This window comes from Nicotiana attenuata, unplaced genomic scaffold (assembly GCF_001879085.1).
Source record: "Nicotiana attenuata strain UT unplaced genomic scaffold, NIATTr2, whole genome shotgun sequence".
NCBI lineage: Eukaryota > Viridiplantae > Streptophyta > Magnoliopsida > Solanales > Solanaceae > Nicotiana > Nicotiana attenuata.
Genome location: NW_017671482.1, coordinates 95,223 through 109,730, shown reverse-complemented (window position 1 = coordinate 109,730; position 14,508 = coordinate 95,223). Strand labels below are relative to the sequence as shown.

General features: G+C 38.5%; 1 protein-coding gene across 1 annotated transcript; it reads right to left on the bottom strand.

Annotated features, from left to right (window-relative positions):
* Nucleotides 1-201: 201 nt before the first annotated feature.
* LOC109208566 lies at nt 202-6,810 on the bottom strand. Its single transcript, XM_019371696.1, has 2 exons — nt 6,549-6,810; nt 202-377 (listed from the first exon to the last, which is right to left on the bottom strand). Exons 1-2 carry the CDS (start codon nt 6,808-6,810, stop codon nt 202-204), a joined length of 438 nt encoding a protein of 145 aa, XP_019227241.1.
* Nucleotides 6,811-14,508: the final 7,698 nt, after the last annotated feature.

The window sequence follows — 14,508 nt, the reverse complement described above, 5'->3', positions numbered from 1 at the left end:
CTTAGTCATCGAACTATTCATACAAAAAATGCCCCTTAAACAAGACTTGGGGACTTGAACTTTTAAAATCAAACCTTAACTGATAAGCAAGGGTTTGATTACAAAAAAAAACTATCACAAGAAACCAAAAACTTTAAACATAGTTTTCCGGATGGGTACCTGCAAAAAAAAAGGAATTTAAAGCAAATATAAGTCTTTTCGCTAAGAAGAAAGAACTGAGGAAGGATCATCAGCGGGCTCAATTGGAGCAACATCGACAGACGAGATCTCAGCTTGGCTTGCAGCAAGTGGCACAGTTGAGCTTGAAGAAGGTACAACATCCGAAGCAATTGCAGCATTCACAGAGGCTTCAGCGGCGGGAGTTTCAACCAAGGGAACTTCAACATCGGGAGATGAAAAATCTTGTGTTTGTTAAGTTCGTGCGATTGTTTCATTCACCTTGGCTAATTCTGATTCAAGGTTGAAGTCCTCTTGACCCATTTCTAGTAAGGTGTACGACGAGAATTTAGGAAGGCCCAACTCACCTCAACATCAGTTTTTTCCTCAAGGATTTCATAATCCCTTTCCCAAGGAGCGACCTCATTCTTGAGTCCTTCATTCTCAGCTAATACAGAATTATAAGAAGATTGAAGGGCGGCATGAGAATTCTCCAAAGCATGCATACTATCTACAGAGTGTAAGGCCCCGAAAATTTTCGCTAAGTAATTTAAGATTTCGTGGTGTCACATAGGCTTATTATAATATTTTTATGTGCTATTAACATGGTGTACATCCATTGGATTTGGTAAATATGTGTATAAGTCTTACGGTAAGTAATTTGGGATCCAAGGAAAGGCCTAAGTCTAAGAAAAATTGGAAAAAGTCCATAATAGGCTAAAATTCCCAACGATCTTGCACTAGTCCCTACTTTGAACGAGCATATCCAAATATCTATAAGGTTCTAGGTGATGGATAACCTATCAAATGAAAGATCTTCGAGTCTAGTTTCCAACGCTTCAAACCGTTCGTCATTTGGACCTTCCTACACAAAGTTATGATCAAATTACCAAAAGCTGGAAAAATGCGATTTTGCGTGAAATCTGCGATCGCAGATTCAACTCTGCGGACCGCATAACCATTCTGCGGTCGCAGAATGGTCGCAGATTGAGACAGAACAGCCCAGTTTTGGGCAGCGAGTTCTGCGACGAAACTGCAGCCCGCATACCCATTCTGCGGTGGATTCTGCTATAGCAGACTTGACATCCGAGGGTTAATTTTCTAATTTTATAACCCGACCCCATTTTAATATATAGGCTTTAGAGTTCATTTTGGGGTCATTTTCTACTGATTTTAGAGAGAGGTGAGAGCATTTTAGAGAGAGAAGGAGGAACCCAACATTTAAATCATCCAAACCTTGCATCAATCTTCAAGAATCAAAGAACCCAGTCACAAGTTCTTCATCTAAGAGGTAAGAGTCTATACCCTAGGTTTTTAATTTCGAGTTTGGAGTATAAGATGGGGTATTGAGGTATGATTATTGGGTGTAATGCTATTATGTATACCTGCATGTACAACTTAGGTTTATGGGAAGATCGTTTAACATAAATAAGTAAAGATTGGGTTAGGGAATGAAGAAAATCTTGAAAAGGGGATTTGAAATCAAGATACTCAACTAGTATTTGATAAAATGCTCAAATGAGCTAGAATTATGAATANAGTGTTGTAACAAAAGAGGAGGCAATACTTACTACATTCGCAGAAGGCGTCGTTAAAGATACCAAATTTCAAGTTGTAGATATGGAAATGGCTTACAATATGATTCTTGGGAGGCCATGGATTCATGACATGGAAGCTGTTCCTTCAACTTTACATCAAGTTATTAAATTCCCATCTCCATGGGGAATATGCCAAATCAGAGGCGATCAACAAACATCTAGAAGCATCAATTCCGTTGCAGATTCAACTGTTAAAGGTGAAGACAAATAGCAATTACAGAATTTAGGTGAGGGTAAAACGGAGTCAACCTCACCTGAGAAAAGCAAACAGATCTGGATTCAAGACCTGATACCATTCAAGAACCGGAGGAGAATGAGAATATCAAAATAATGATAGAAGAGCTAGAGGCCGTGGCGTTATTTATACATTGGCCCTAGAGAAAAGTGTACATAGGAGCTAATCTTAGCCCGGAGGTAAAACATAAATTGATTGAATTTTTAAAAGCTAATGCATACTATTTTGCTTGGTCCCGTTCTGACATGACAGGGATACCACCGGAAGTCATGACTCATGAGTTGAATGAAGATCCATCATATCCTCCCGTCAAGCAAAAGAAAAGAAAGCAAGGAACTTTCAAAATAAAGGTGATTCAAGAGGAAGTTCAAAAGTTGCTAAAAATTGGTTCAATTCGTGAGGTAAAATATCCTAACTGGTTAGCTAATACTGTTGTGGTTCCTAAGAAGAACGATAAGTGGCGAGTCTGTGTAGATTACACAGACCTTAATAAAGTCTGTCCAAAAGATTCCTTTCCTTTACCGCACATAGATCAGTTAATTGATGCTACTGCAGGGCATGAGTTATTAAGTTTTTTAGATGCATATTCAGCCTATAATCAAATCAAGATGGATCCAGGAGATGAAGAAAAAACTTCTTTTATAACAGACAGGGGGACTTACTGTTACAAGGTAATGCCCTTCGGTCTTAAGAATGCAGGTGCAACGTATCAAAGGTTGGTCACCCGAATGTTTCAAGAAAATTTAGGTAAAACCATGGAAGTATATATAGATGATATGCTAGTTAAGACTCAACATTCAAAAGATCATATATCACACCTATCTGATACGTTTAAAATTTTACGAAAATATAATATGAAGTTGAATCCAGAAAAATGTGCGTTTGGTGTGGCATCAGGAAAGTTTTTAGGTTTTCTTGTTTCTAACTGTGGTATTGAAGTGAATCCTGCACAGATTAAGGCCATTGAAGAAATTCCTGATATACTTTCCAACAAGAAAGAGGTTCAAAGACTAACAGGAAGAATCGCAGCTTTGGGACGGTTCATTTCTAAATCATCGGAAAAATGTTTTAAATTCTTCTCGGCTCTTAAGAAGCAGGATCATTTTGAATGGGATGAGGAGTGTCAACAAGCAATTAGGGTTTTGAAAATATACTTGTCAAATCCACCTTTGCTAGCAAAACCCAAGGCTGGGGAGAAACTTTTCATCTACCTTGCAGTTTCAGAAGTTGCGGTAAGCGCGGTTTTGGTTCGAGAAGAGCAGGGTAAATAATCTCCTATCTATTATGTTAGTAAATCTTTGTTAGATGCAGAGACACGGTATCCACAATTGGAAAAATTAGCATTTGCTCTAATCATGGCATCTAGGAAGTTAAGACCTTACTTTCAATATCATCCCATTGTTGTAGTGACTGCATACCCCCTACGTAATATATTGCATAAACATGAATTGTCAGGAAGGTTAGCTAAATGGGCCTTAGAGCTAAGTGAATATGAAATCACGTACTTACCTAGAAAAGCAATAAAATCACAGATATTAGCTGATTTCGTCGCTGACTTTAGCCAAGGGATGCAACTAGAAGCAGAAAAAGAAGTACAAGTACTTAATGGGGCTAATCCAGGAACATGGACCTTATTTACTGATGGCTCATCTAACGTAAAAGGTGCAGGATTAGGAATTGTTTTAGTACCACCTACAGGTGAAACTATTAGGCAAGCTATTAAATGTCATTCCGTAACTAACAATGAAGCGGAGTATGAAGCTGTGATTGCAGGTTTAGAATTGGCACGAGAACTTGGTATAAATCAAGTAGTGATCAAAAGTGACTCGCAGCTCGTGGTTAATCAAATGCTGGGGACTTACACAGCTAGGGAAGCAAGGATGCAACAGTACTTGGAAAAGGTACGGGAACTGATAAAGCAATTCCAAACTTGGAAGGTCATACAGATATCGAGGGATGAAAATGTTGAAGCAGATGCCTTAGCTAATCTCGCATCCGCAGCTGATGTAGCAAAAGATGCAAATGCTGCAGTTATACATTTATTTCATTCAGTTCTCGATCCAGATAAGAAGGAGGTAAATTTTAATAATTTAACTTGGGATTGAAAAAACGAAATTGTTGCTTTTTTACAGTATGGTACCGTCCCTAATGACAAGAAGCAAGCGCATGCACTTCGAAAAAAGGCTGCTCGTTACTGTTTAAAACAAGGGAATATTTATCGTAAGATGTTCGGTGGTCCATTAGCAAGATGCCTCGGACCTTCTCAAACGGAGTATGTAATGAGGGAAATACATGAGGGGCATTGTGGGAATCACGCAGGAGGAAGATCACTGGTAAGAACCTTGATTAGAGCAGGATATTACTGGCCTAAAATGGAGGAAGAAGCGGAAAGTTTTGTAGCTAAATGTGATAAATGTCAACGGTACGGTAACAACACGCATAGACCTGCGGGGTTGTTACATCCGGTCATATCACCATGGCTATTCATGAAGTGGGGAATGGATATCGTGGGTCCATTAACACAAGCAAAAGGACAGGTAAAATTTTTGCTCGTACTTATTGATCACTTCACTAAATGTGTAGAGGCAGGAGCATTTAAACAGGTACGAGAAAAGGAGGTCAAAGACTTCATTTGGCGTAATATCATCTGCCGATTTGGTGTACCAAAGGAGATTGTATGCGACAATGGCCCTCAATTTATCGGAGCTCAAGTCACTGAGTTTTTTGAGAGCTGGAAAATTAAGAGAATCACATCTACACCTTATCACCCAGTAGGCAATGGGCAATCAGAATCAATTAACAAAGTCATAATCAACAATTTGAAGAAACGTTTAGAGTAATCAAAGGGTAATTGGCCTGAAGTGTTACCCGGAGTTTTATGGGCATATCGCACGACAACAAAGACGAGCACAGGTGAAACTCCTTTCTCTTTAGTTTATGGAGCTGAAGCATTAATCCCAGTTGAAATAGGAGAACCGAGTACAAGATTCTCACAAGCAACACAAGAGTCTAATGATGAAGAGATGCGGTTCAATTTGGATCTACTGGAAGGCAAGAGAGAAGCCGCATTAATAAGAATGGCAGCACAAAAGCAAGTGATCGAACGATATTACAACAGGAAAGCACGACTGCGATACTTCAAAACTGGGGACTTCGTGCTTAAAAAAGTTTTTCAATCTACAAAGGCGGCCAACGCGGGTAAACTAAGTCCAACCTGGGAAGGACCCTACAGAGTTTGAGATATTGCAGGAAAAGGAGCATACGAGTTGGAAACAATGGACGGGAAGGTGCTTCCTTCGCATTGGAATGCAGTTCATTTGAAGAGATACTACTTCTAAGGAAAAACCCACGGTCAGGTATCACCATGTTAAATTATATTTATTTTTGAATTGTTAAAATTTTACTAACGATTTTAGATGATAGGCAAAACGCTAACCCGTACTAAATGATGAGTCACGACCTGTAAGGCAAAATGGAATAAACTAAAATTCCTGGCCCAGGGTTACAATTATTCTGATAGAAATTTAAACAGGTTAAGCAGTCTTCATCTATAATCGTACCTCCGAGTCCCGTATGTATTTCCTTTTCAGGAAAAGGACCAAATGAGGGAAGCTATCAAGTGCTCGAGGCTTCATACTTCAACACTCAAACACTTGGGGGACTACATAATATACACAAGTATATATAAAGAGGGCAGAGAAGATTGAAGAAAAATCAAGCCTGGGAAAAAGTCAAGTGCAGAGTAATAAAAGTCAAATGAAGTCATGAGCCAAGGCTAAAGAAATCTTTACTGTAATTAGGGTAAAAGCTGTGTACTAAAGCAGGTTGTAAAGAAAAACCTTGCATTTATTGTTCTAAAACGGGTTATAAAGAAAAACCTCGTGTTTATTATTTCTTAAACAAAAAATCTGTTACAAGAAAAAACAGTTACGAGAAAGTTATAGATGTAATTCAAGCCCATGTAAAGTATTATACAAAACTTGTCAAAGTCCAGAAGTAAAAATTTCTCGAAGTTATAAAATTTTTTCGAAGTTATTGCAAAAAACATGTGTGTTCCTATTTCTTTTATCGTATGATCACACCATTATGAAGTTGAGACGTCTTCTTCATTAAGTATCAAAATATAAAAGGGCCCTTTTTTATAAAACTCATGTTATTTAGTCATGGGATTAACAGAAGCATTTTTCAAAGAACAAAAATGCAGACTATTCTTTAAGTCCTTAAAAATAAAAAGGCAAGGATAGAACATACGGAAGTGCAATGATAAATAAAAGTTTCCTAATATTTAAAACTAAAGACTAAAGTATAAACTTAGTCATCTAATTGTTTATACAAAATGCCCCATAACAAGACTTGGGGACTTATACTTCTAAAAATCAACCCTCAAGTAGTAGCTAAGGGCTTGATTACAAAAACTCTCAAATGAACCCAAAAGCTTTAAATACTGTTTTCCAAATAGGTACCTGCAAAAAGGAAATCAAAAATAGATATAAATTTTTTTTACTGAGAGGAAAGGATTGAAGGAGGATCATCAGCGTGCTCAACTGGAACAGCATCACCAACAGAAGTAGGTTGATTTCCAACCATTGGAGTATCAATAGATGAAGTTTCAACTTGACTTGCAATAAGGGGCACGATCGAGCTTGAAGAGGGTGCATCACCCGAGGCAATTCCAGCGGTCATGGGGACTTCAACCGCAGAAGTTTCAGTTAAGGGAACTTCACTCACGGGAACATCAACTCCGGTAGCTTCAGCTTCGGAAACTTCAATCGCGGGAGAAGGGAAGTCCAATGGTTGTTGAGATTTTTCAATAGTCTCCATCACCTTAGCTAACTCTGACTCCAGATTAAAGTTTTCTTGGCTGACTTCAACTAAGGCATCACGACGGGAGTTCAGAAAAGCCCAGCTTACATCAACTGCAGCCTTATCTTCAAGAAGCTCATAATCACTTTCCCAAGCAGCAATTTCATTTTTGAGACCCTCATTTTCATTCAGAGCTGAGTTATAAGAGGCTTGGAGAGAGGCATGAGATTTTTCTAAGGCCTTCACCTGGTCTTCAGAAGTTCGCAGATTTTCTTGGGTTTGAGTCAAATTCTGCATCAAATCTCCAGCATAAACTTCTTTTTGACTTAAAAGAGCTCTCAGCTCTCTNCATTAATATTAGTAACTTAAATAATGCTAACAAAAGTCCAAACCAAAATCAAATCAATATTAATGCTAACAAAAGACATTCAATTCAATACTAGGAACGAAAATGTATTGAATATCTATTTTTTATTTTGCAATGATTTAGATAAAAATGCATAACCTATTTTTATTTTTCTTTAGCGTTTAGTCATGTAATTAATATTCCCTTATTAGTCTACTTATTTTAGCATGACTTAGTACTTTTAGATTATGTTTAGTTTTATTATGGCTTTTTAATTAGCAATAGTACATAATTTTATTGTCTTTATTGTTGAATATTTTAGGATAATGCCATGACACATCTTATATTTTGTATTATTTTCTTGTAAAATACTTTTGTATCTTACTAGGATTAAAGAAATATTTTGAGCACAAGTTATATGTTTTGTGCTACGAAGATTTTACCGGAAAAAAAAACCCGAAAACCCGAGAAAAACCGAAATTGAAAAACCCGAATTTTATTGTTTGGTTTGGTCTTCAAATTAAATAATCAGACACAATTGGTTTGGTTTGGTAATTGCAAAACCCGAACCAACCCGACCTATGTACACCCCTATTTTTTGTAAATACAACTGTATACGGTCAAAATCGGGATACCCTTTTTTGTTTGACTGACCAAGGCTGGAACGTGGTAGATCAAGTTCGGACCTCGCTTTTATACGGCGCGGGTTTAAGTTATCGAGACCGTGGGACCGATTAAGCTCGAGCTCGACCAAGATCGAGACCAAGTAAGATGGAGATCGAAGCTAAGTCGAGTAACAGAAAACCGAGATATCCGAGATCGACCAAGGATCGTGGCTAAAATCTCAGCACGAATCAAGTCAAGACCGGTTGTTCAGCCAATCATGGGATTTCCTTCTATATTTAGAGTTATACCATAATTTGAGTTCCTCTACTATATAAAGAGGAGTCCCCATCATTTGTAAACACCTTACATTCACACAGATAAAGGCAATATAATATTTCTCTCTTTCTCTAGCCCGGAATCGAATTCCGAGGTCCCAAGCCCGAGAAATAAATTTTTAAAGAAAATTATTTTTTGAATAGTTTATAAGGTTTGGAAATAAATTTGGATTAGAAAATGTTGGTATCGGGCCCGTATTTTGGTTCCGGCGCCCGGTACAGGTCTTATATATGATTAAAGATAATTCTGTGAAGTTTGGTGAGAAACGGAATCCGTTTGACGTGATTCGGATCTTAAATGCAAATTTGATGCTTAAAGAAGTTTTGAGAAATTTCATTGATCTTGAGGTTTAATTCGATGTTCATAATGTTATTTTGGTGATTTGAGTGCTCTAATAAGTCCGTAGGATGTTTTTGAGGTTGTGTGCATGTTTGGTTTGGAGCCTTGAGGGCTCGGGTGAGTTTTGGATAGCCCTGAGGTTGTGTGCATGTTTGGTTTGGAGACCTGTAGGCTTCGCATTTGCGAAGCCTGGCTCGCAAATGCGAACCAGCCCAGGTCTACCTTATCTCGCAAATGCGAGTGATATTTCACAATTCCGGCCTCGCAAATGCGAGGATCCCTTCGCAAATGAGAAGCTCATCAGCTTGGCTAGTGATCGCAAATGCGACTAATTTGTCGCAAATGCGACCTTCTTTTCGCAATTGCGAAGGTGCATTTCCCATAACAGTAGAGGTCGGGGTTCGCAATTGCGAACCCCAGTTCGCAATTCCCACATCTGAGACCTGCAACTTTTATACTTAGCCGAATTTTTAACCCATTTTCATATCCTCTCAAAACACAAACACACTTAGGCGATTTTTCAAGGATTTCTTCTTCTCCAAATCAATTGTAAGTCGTTTTTAACTAACTTCCTTCAATTCTTAACATGATTTTAACTTCAAATCAATGATTTTCATGGGGGAAATTGGGTGTTTTGGGTAGAACCTAGGTTTTTCAAAAATTGGGGATTTGGACCTCGATTTGAGGTCTGATTTCAAAACAAATTATCTATTTGAGTTCGTGGGGAAATGGGTGATCGGGTTTTGGTTCGAACCTCGGGTTTTGACCATGTGGGCCCGGGGGCGATTTTTGACTTTTTGGGTAAAACTTTGGAAAACTTATTTTTATGCATTGGGGTTGATTCATTTAGCGTTTATTGATGTAATTAAGTAACTTGTGGCTAGATACGAGCGAATTGGTGGTGGAATCAAGGGGTAAAGCTATAGTTGAATCGTGAATTGTGTTCGTGGCATCGAGGTAAGTGTTTGGTCTAACCTTAGCTTGAGGGATTAGGAGTTGTGTCTATTTGCTACGTGTTAATTGTGGAGTACGACGTATAGGCATGGTGACGAGTATCTATACGTCAGTGTCAAGCATGCACGTGAGTCTTGTGTTATAAATTGTTATGACCCCTGTATTGGGGAAAATTATATTTATGTATATGGTGACGTGTCATGACGTATAGACTGGTCAAACAGTCAAAGAAATAAGATTGGTTAACAGATACGAGCAACAACATATACGAGCGACAACAGATACGAGCAACAAACAGATACAAGCAACAACAAATATGAATATATTAAATGGAGCGGGTGCGAGCAGTCATACAAGTAATTCAACGCTCATACCTATTCAAGACATTTGAAACTCAAAGATAGTGAAGAATCAAAGGAATGAATCTAACAACAAAAAGGAGCCCGGATACAGCATTTAATGAGTATTAATTATTGGAAACGTTAGAGAATATGTATTTAATGTATATGATTGCATAACGTAATATTTAAAGTCATTAATTGCCCATAATAGCATTATTATGACAAAGGTAAGGCTCGTATCCCAAAAGAGCTATAAAAAGGGAAGAAACAAACAATTGTAGGGAGAGGTGACTATTGGAATATACTTTGATTTACCAGCTTTCATACTTGGTTACTCTAAAATTTCTTTCTTTATTTAATTTTTCGATTATCAGTAACCCGATTCTTCTAAATTCTAGTTTTGACTAAAATTCTATTTTCTTGGTTAAACAAATTGGTTCCGTTGCCGGGAATCTGATAATCAAGGATATCTCAACCTAATTTTCTTGATTGCATCAATCATGTCAAACAACAATGACAACACTTAAGGAAACCCAGAAAGTCAAACAATCCAACAACTTCAGGGAGATTCTCCACGAGGCTCTCCACAAGGTTCTCCACGAGGCTCCCCGCGATGGTCTCGTGAAGGCACTCCTGATGGATCTCACACAGATGGACAGGCTCAATTCGAAAATGTTGAAACCATGAATGAGGCTCTGCAAAAACTTATTGCCTCTCAAGTCAATAAAGCTCTTCAAGCTTTTGTTAGCCAATTACCTGCTATTCCACCCACATCTACTCCAAACAACAACACTTTGGAGAATCCTCGTTCAGGATTGGTTAATTCAGGCAGCCGTGGAACCCCTAGTGAAACACAAGAGAGAGACCCAGGTAATCCAGTTAACTCTGATTTACAGAATCTAGTACTAACCTTGCAGAAATAGCTTAAGGAGCAAAATGAACGCATAGAGCAAATACCTGGAGTACCGCCCGTGATCAAGGGAGTAGATATAGATAAATATTCCCAACAACCATGGAAGCCAAGTGCTGCTCCCCTCCCAATTCCAAAGAAGTTTAAGATGCCTGATATTCCAAAGTATAATGGTACATCAGATCCACGAGATCACGTTACTGCATTCACAACAAGTGTCAAGGGCAATGATTTGACTAAGCAAGAGATTGAGTCGGTCTTGGTCAAAAAATTCGGTGAAACACTCACTAAAGGGGCCTTAACATGGTATTCTCTCTTACCTGAAAATTCTATAAATTCGTTTGCTGAGCTTGCAGATTTATTTATCAAAGCACACTCGGGAGCTCAAAAAGTTGAAAAGCGAATGGAAGATATCTTCAAAATCAAACAAGGAGACTCAGAGTTGCTTAGAGAGTTCGTAGATAGATTTCAACGGGAAATAATGACGCTGCCACGAGTACCTGACAATTGGGCAGCCATAGCCTTTGCTAGTAATTTGAATGAGAAGAGTTCAGAAGCCACGAGGCGACTCAAAGAAAGCCTTCGAGAATTCCCAGCAACAACGTGGAATGATGTCTACAACAGATACAGTACAAAGATGAGGATTGAAGAAGACATTATTTTACGACATAAAACAGAAGAAAAGGTAAGCTCAAGGCGTGTGGAAAATGAAAAGAGATCCGGTAAAAACAGGTACGAGCCATACATGGGACCTGCGGGGAAAGACTCACGATCAAGACAAGATAATCAAAGGTACGATCACAAACCTAGAAACAAGGAGTCAGGCTCCTCATCGAGGTTCGGGAATGATCAAAACACATGCGGGTCACGAGACGATGATGGGAGTTTAAAGGCAAGGTTCGGTGGTTACAACTTCAATGTAAGCACATCTGAACTCGTATCTGTTTTAAGAGGCATGGGAGATAAGGTACGGTGGCCAAAAGAAATGCGATCGAATCCAAACAGACGAAATCCTGATCATTGGTGTGAATTTCATAACGATCACGGGCATAAAACATCAGATTGCAGGTTTCTGCAAGGTGAAGTTGATCATTTGCTTAAACAGGGGTATCTCACTGAGTTATTCAGTGAAAAAGGTAAACAAGCATACATGAAGAACAGGCAGGAGCCTCCAAAACCACCTTCACCCAAGAGAACTGTTAACGTTATAAGAGGGGGTGAAGAGATCAACGATGTATCATATAAGAGGGTTTCAAAAGTAACAATTACCCACTGGAAGCGGCCTCGACATGTACTGGAAGAGGAGAATATTAAATTCAATGATGCAGACGCCGAGGGACTATAACTCCGCATAACGACGCACTTGTAATATCTTTACTTGTACATGACACTAACGTGAAACGAGTTTTGATTGATCCAGGTAGTTCTGTAAATATTGTTTTAATACGAGTATTGCGCGAGATGCAAGCAGAGGATATATTGATTCCAAAAGCACATACTCTGTCGGGATTTGACAATTCTAGTGTTATAACGAAAGGAGAAGCGATACTTGCTACATTCGCAGAAGGCGTCGTTAAAGATACCAAATTTCAGGTCGTAGATATGGAAATGACTTATAATATGATTCTTGGGAGGCCATGGATTCATGACATGGAGGCTATACCTTCAACCTTACATCAAGTTATTAAATTTCCCTCTCCATGGGGAATACGTCAAATCAGGGGCGATCAATAAACATCTAGAAGCATCAATTCCGTTACAGATTCAATTGATAAAGGTGAAGATAAATAGCAATTACAGGATTCAGGCGAGGGTAACACAGTGTCAACTTCACCTGAACAAAAGCAAACGGATATGGATTCGAGACCTGATACCATTCAAGAACCGGAGGAGAACGAGAACATCAAAACAACGATAGAAGAGCTAGTGGCCGTGGTACTATTCATACATTGGCCCGAAAGAAAAGTATACATAGGAGCTAATCTTAGCCCGGAGGTAAAACGTAAATTGATTGAATTTTTAAAGGCTAATGCAGATTGTTTTGCTTGGTCCCATTCTGACATGACAGGGATACCACCGGAAGTCATGACCCATAAATTGAATGAAGACCCATTATATCCTCCCATCAAGCAAAAGAAAAGAAAGCAAGGAACTCTCAAGAACAAAGTGATTCAAGAAGAAGTTCAAAAATTGTTAAAAATTGGTTCAATTCGTGAGGTAAAATATCCTGACTGGTTAGCTAATATAGTTGTGGTTCCAAAGAAGAACGGTAAGTGGCGAGTTTGTGTAGATTACACAGACCTTAATAAAGCCTGTCCAAAAGATTCTTTTCCTTTACCGCACATAGATCAATTAATTGATGCTACTGCAGGGCATGAGCTGTTAAGTTTTTTAGATGCATATTCAGGCTATAATCAAATCAAGATGGATCCAGGAGATGAAGAAAAAACCTCTTTCATAACAGACAGGGGGACTTACTGTTATAGGGTAATGCCCTTTGGTCTTAAGAACGCAGGTGCAACGTATCAAAGGTTAGTTACCCAAATGTTTCAAGAACATTTAGGTAAAACCATGGAGGTATATATAGATGATATGCTAGTTAAGACTCAACATTCGGAAGATCATATATCACATCTGTCTGACAAGTTTAAGATTTTACGAAAATATAATATGAAGTTGAATCCAGAAAAATGTGCATTTGGTGTAGNAAAATCTTGAAAAGGGGATTTGAAATCAAGATACTCAACTAGTATTTGATAAAATGCTCAAATGAGCTAGAATTATGAATATCTTCCTAATTTGTGTTCAATTTTGCTAGGTCCCAAAATAGATTGAAGTTGCTAGAATTTCCGGAATATTGTAGTAATTAAGGGAAAGCTCAAGAAAGATATGTATGGCTAAAACCCCCTTTTTATTAGAAATTGAGCTTCGCTGTCATTTATGAAAGCATGGTAAGAGTTGAATTGGTTAGCATATTGCTTGTTATTACGCATTAATTGATTTGCAATTATCTATACATATTCGTGAAGGATGTGCCTCAATGTGAATAATGTGCCAATCTTGACAATTAGATAATGATGAAAAGTACAGTTATGTGTTGAAATACTTGGGCTATAAGCCAACATTGAAACAAAGAATTATTCATGCTAGCTATGTGCTCATTTACCTGTGATTGCAATTTGAATTATCCTTGATATATGTGTCTATGTTTACAACATGTAAAATGAATATTAAAAAAGGGAAACGATGTGATGATGGTGGCCATGAGTGCCCCAGGAATTGTTATGATATGTGTGGGATAAAGATTTGAAGTGTTGACTAATGAGAATGGAGTAATGCCTCTAATGAGGTGACCTAGCTGATCGGGTCGTGATCGGACACCATGCCACACACATGGTGGTAATGTGCTGATATTGGATTCCGGATAAGGGAAATGAAATATTGATTGAGAGTAATGCCTCCAATGAGGTGACCTAGCCGGTCGGGTCGTGATCGGACTCCGCTCGAGATGGCGGTGGTAATGAGAACAGTGGTGAACACGTGACAGAAATGCCCTAATAAATGTTGTGGAAATTGTATGAAAGATTATATGAATTGCTTCTTTGATTTGCCCATATTATTTGCTTGTATCTGTTAGATAGTTCTTTCTAGTAAAATGGTGTTTAGTTATACATACCAGTACAATTCAAATGTACTGACGTCCCTTTTGCCGGGGGCGCTACATTCGTGTTATGATTGTAGGTGGTTCTATAGCAGGCACTCCAGTCCACCGGCAGTAGCACCCCCTCCACTTTCCGTCAGCTATATTGGTGAGCCCCTTTCCCCTCGGGGCCCTGCGTGGCTTATGCCGCTGTTCTTCCCAGAGTCTTATTTTTTGTATTTGT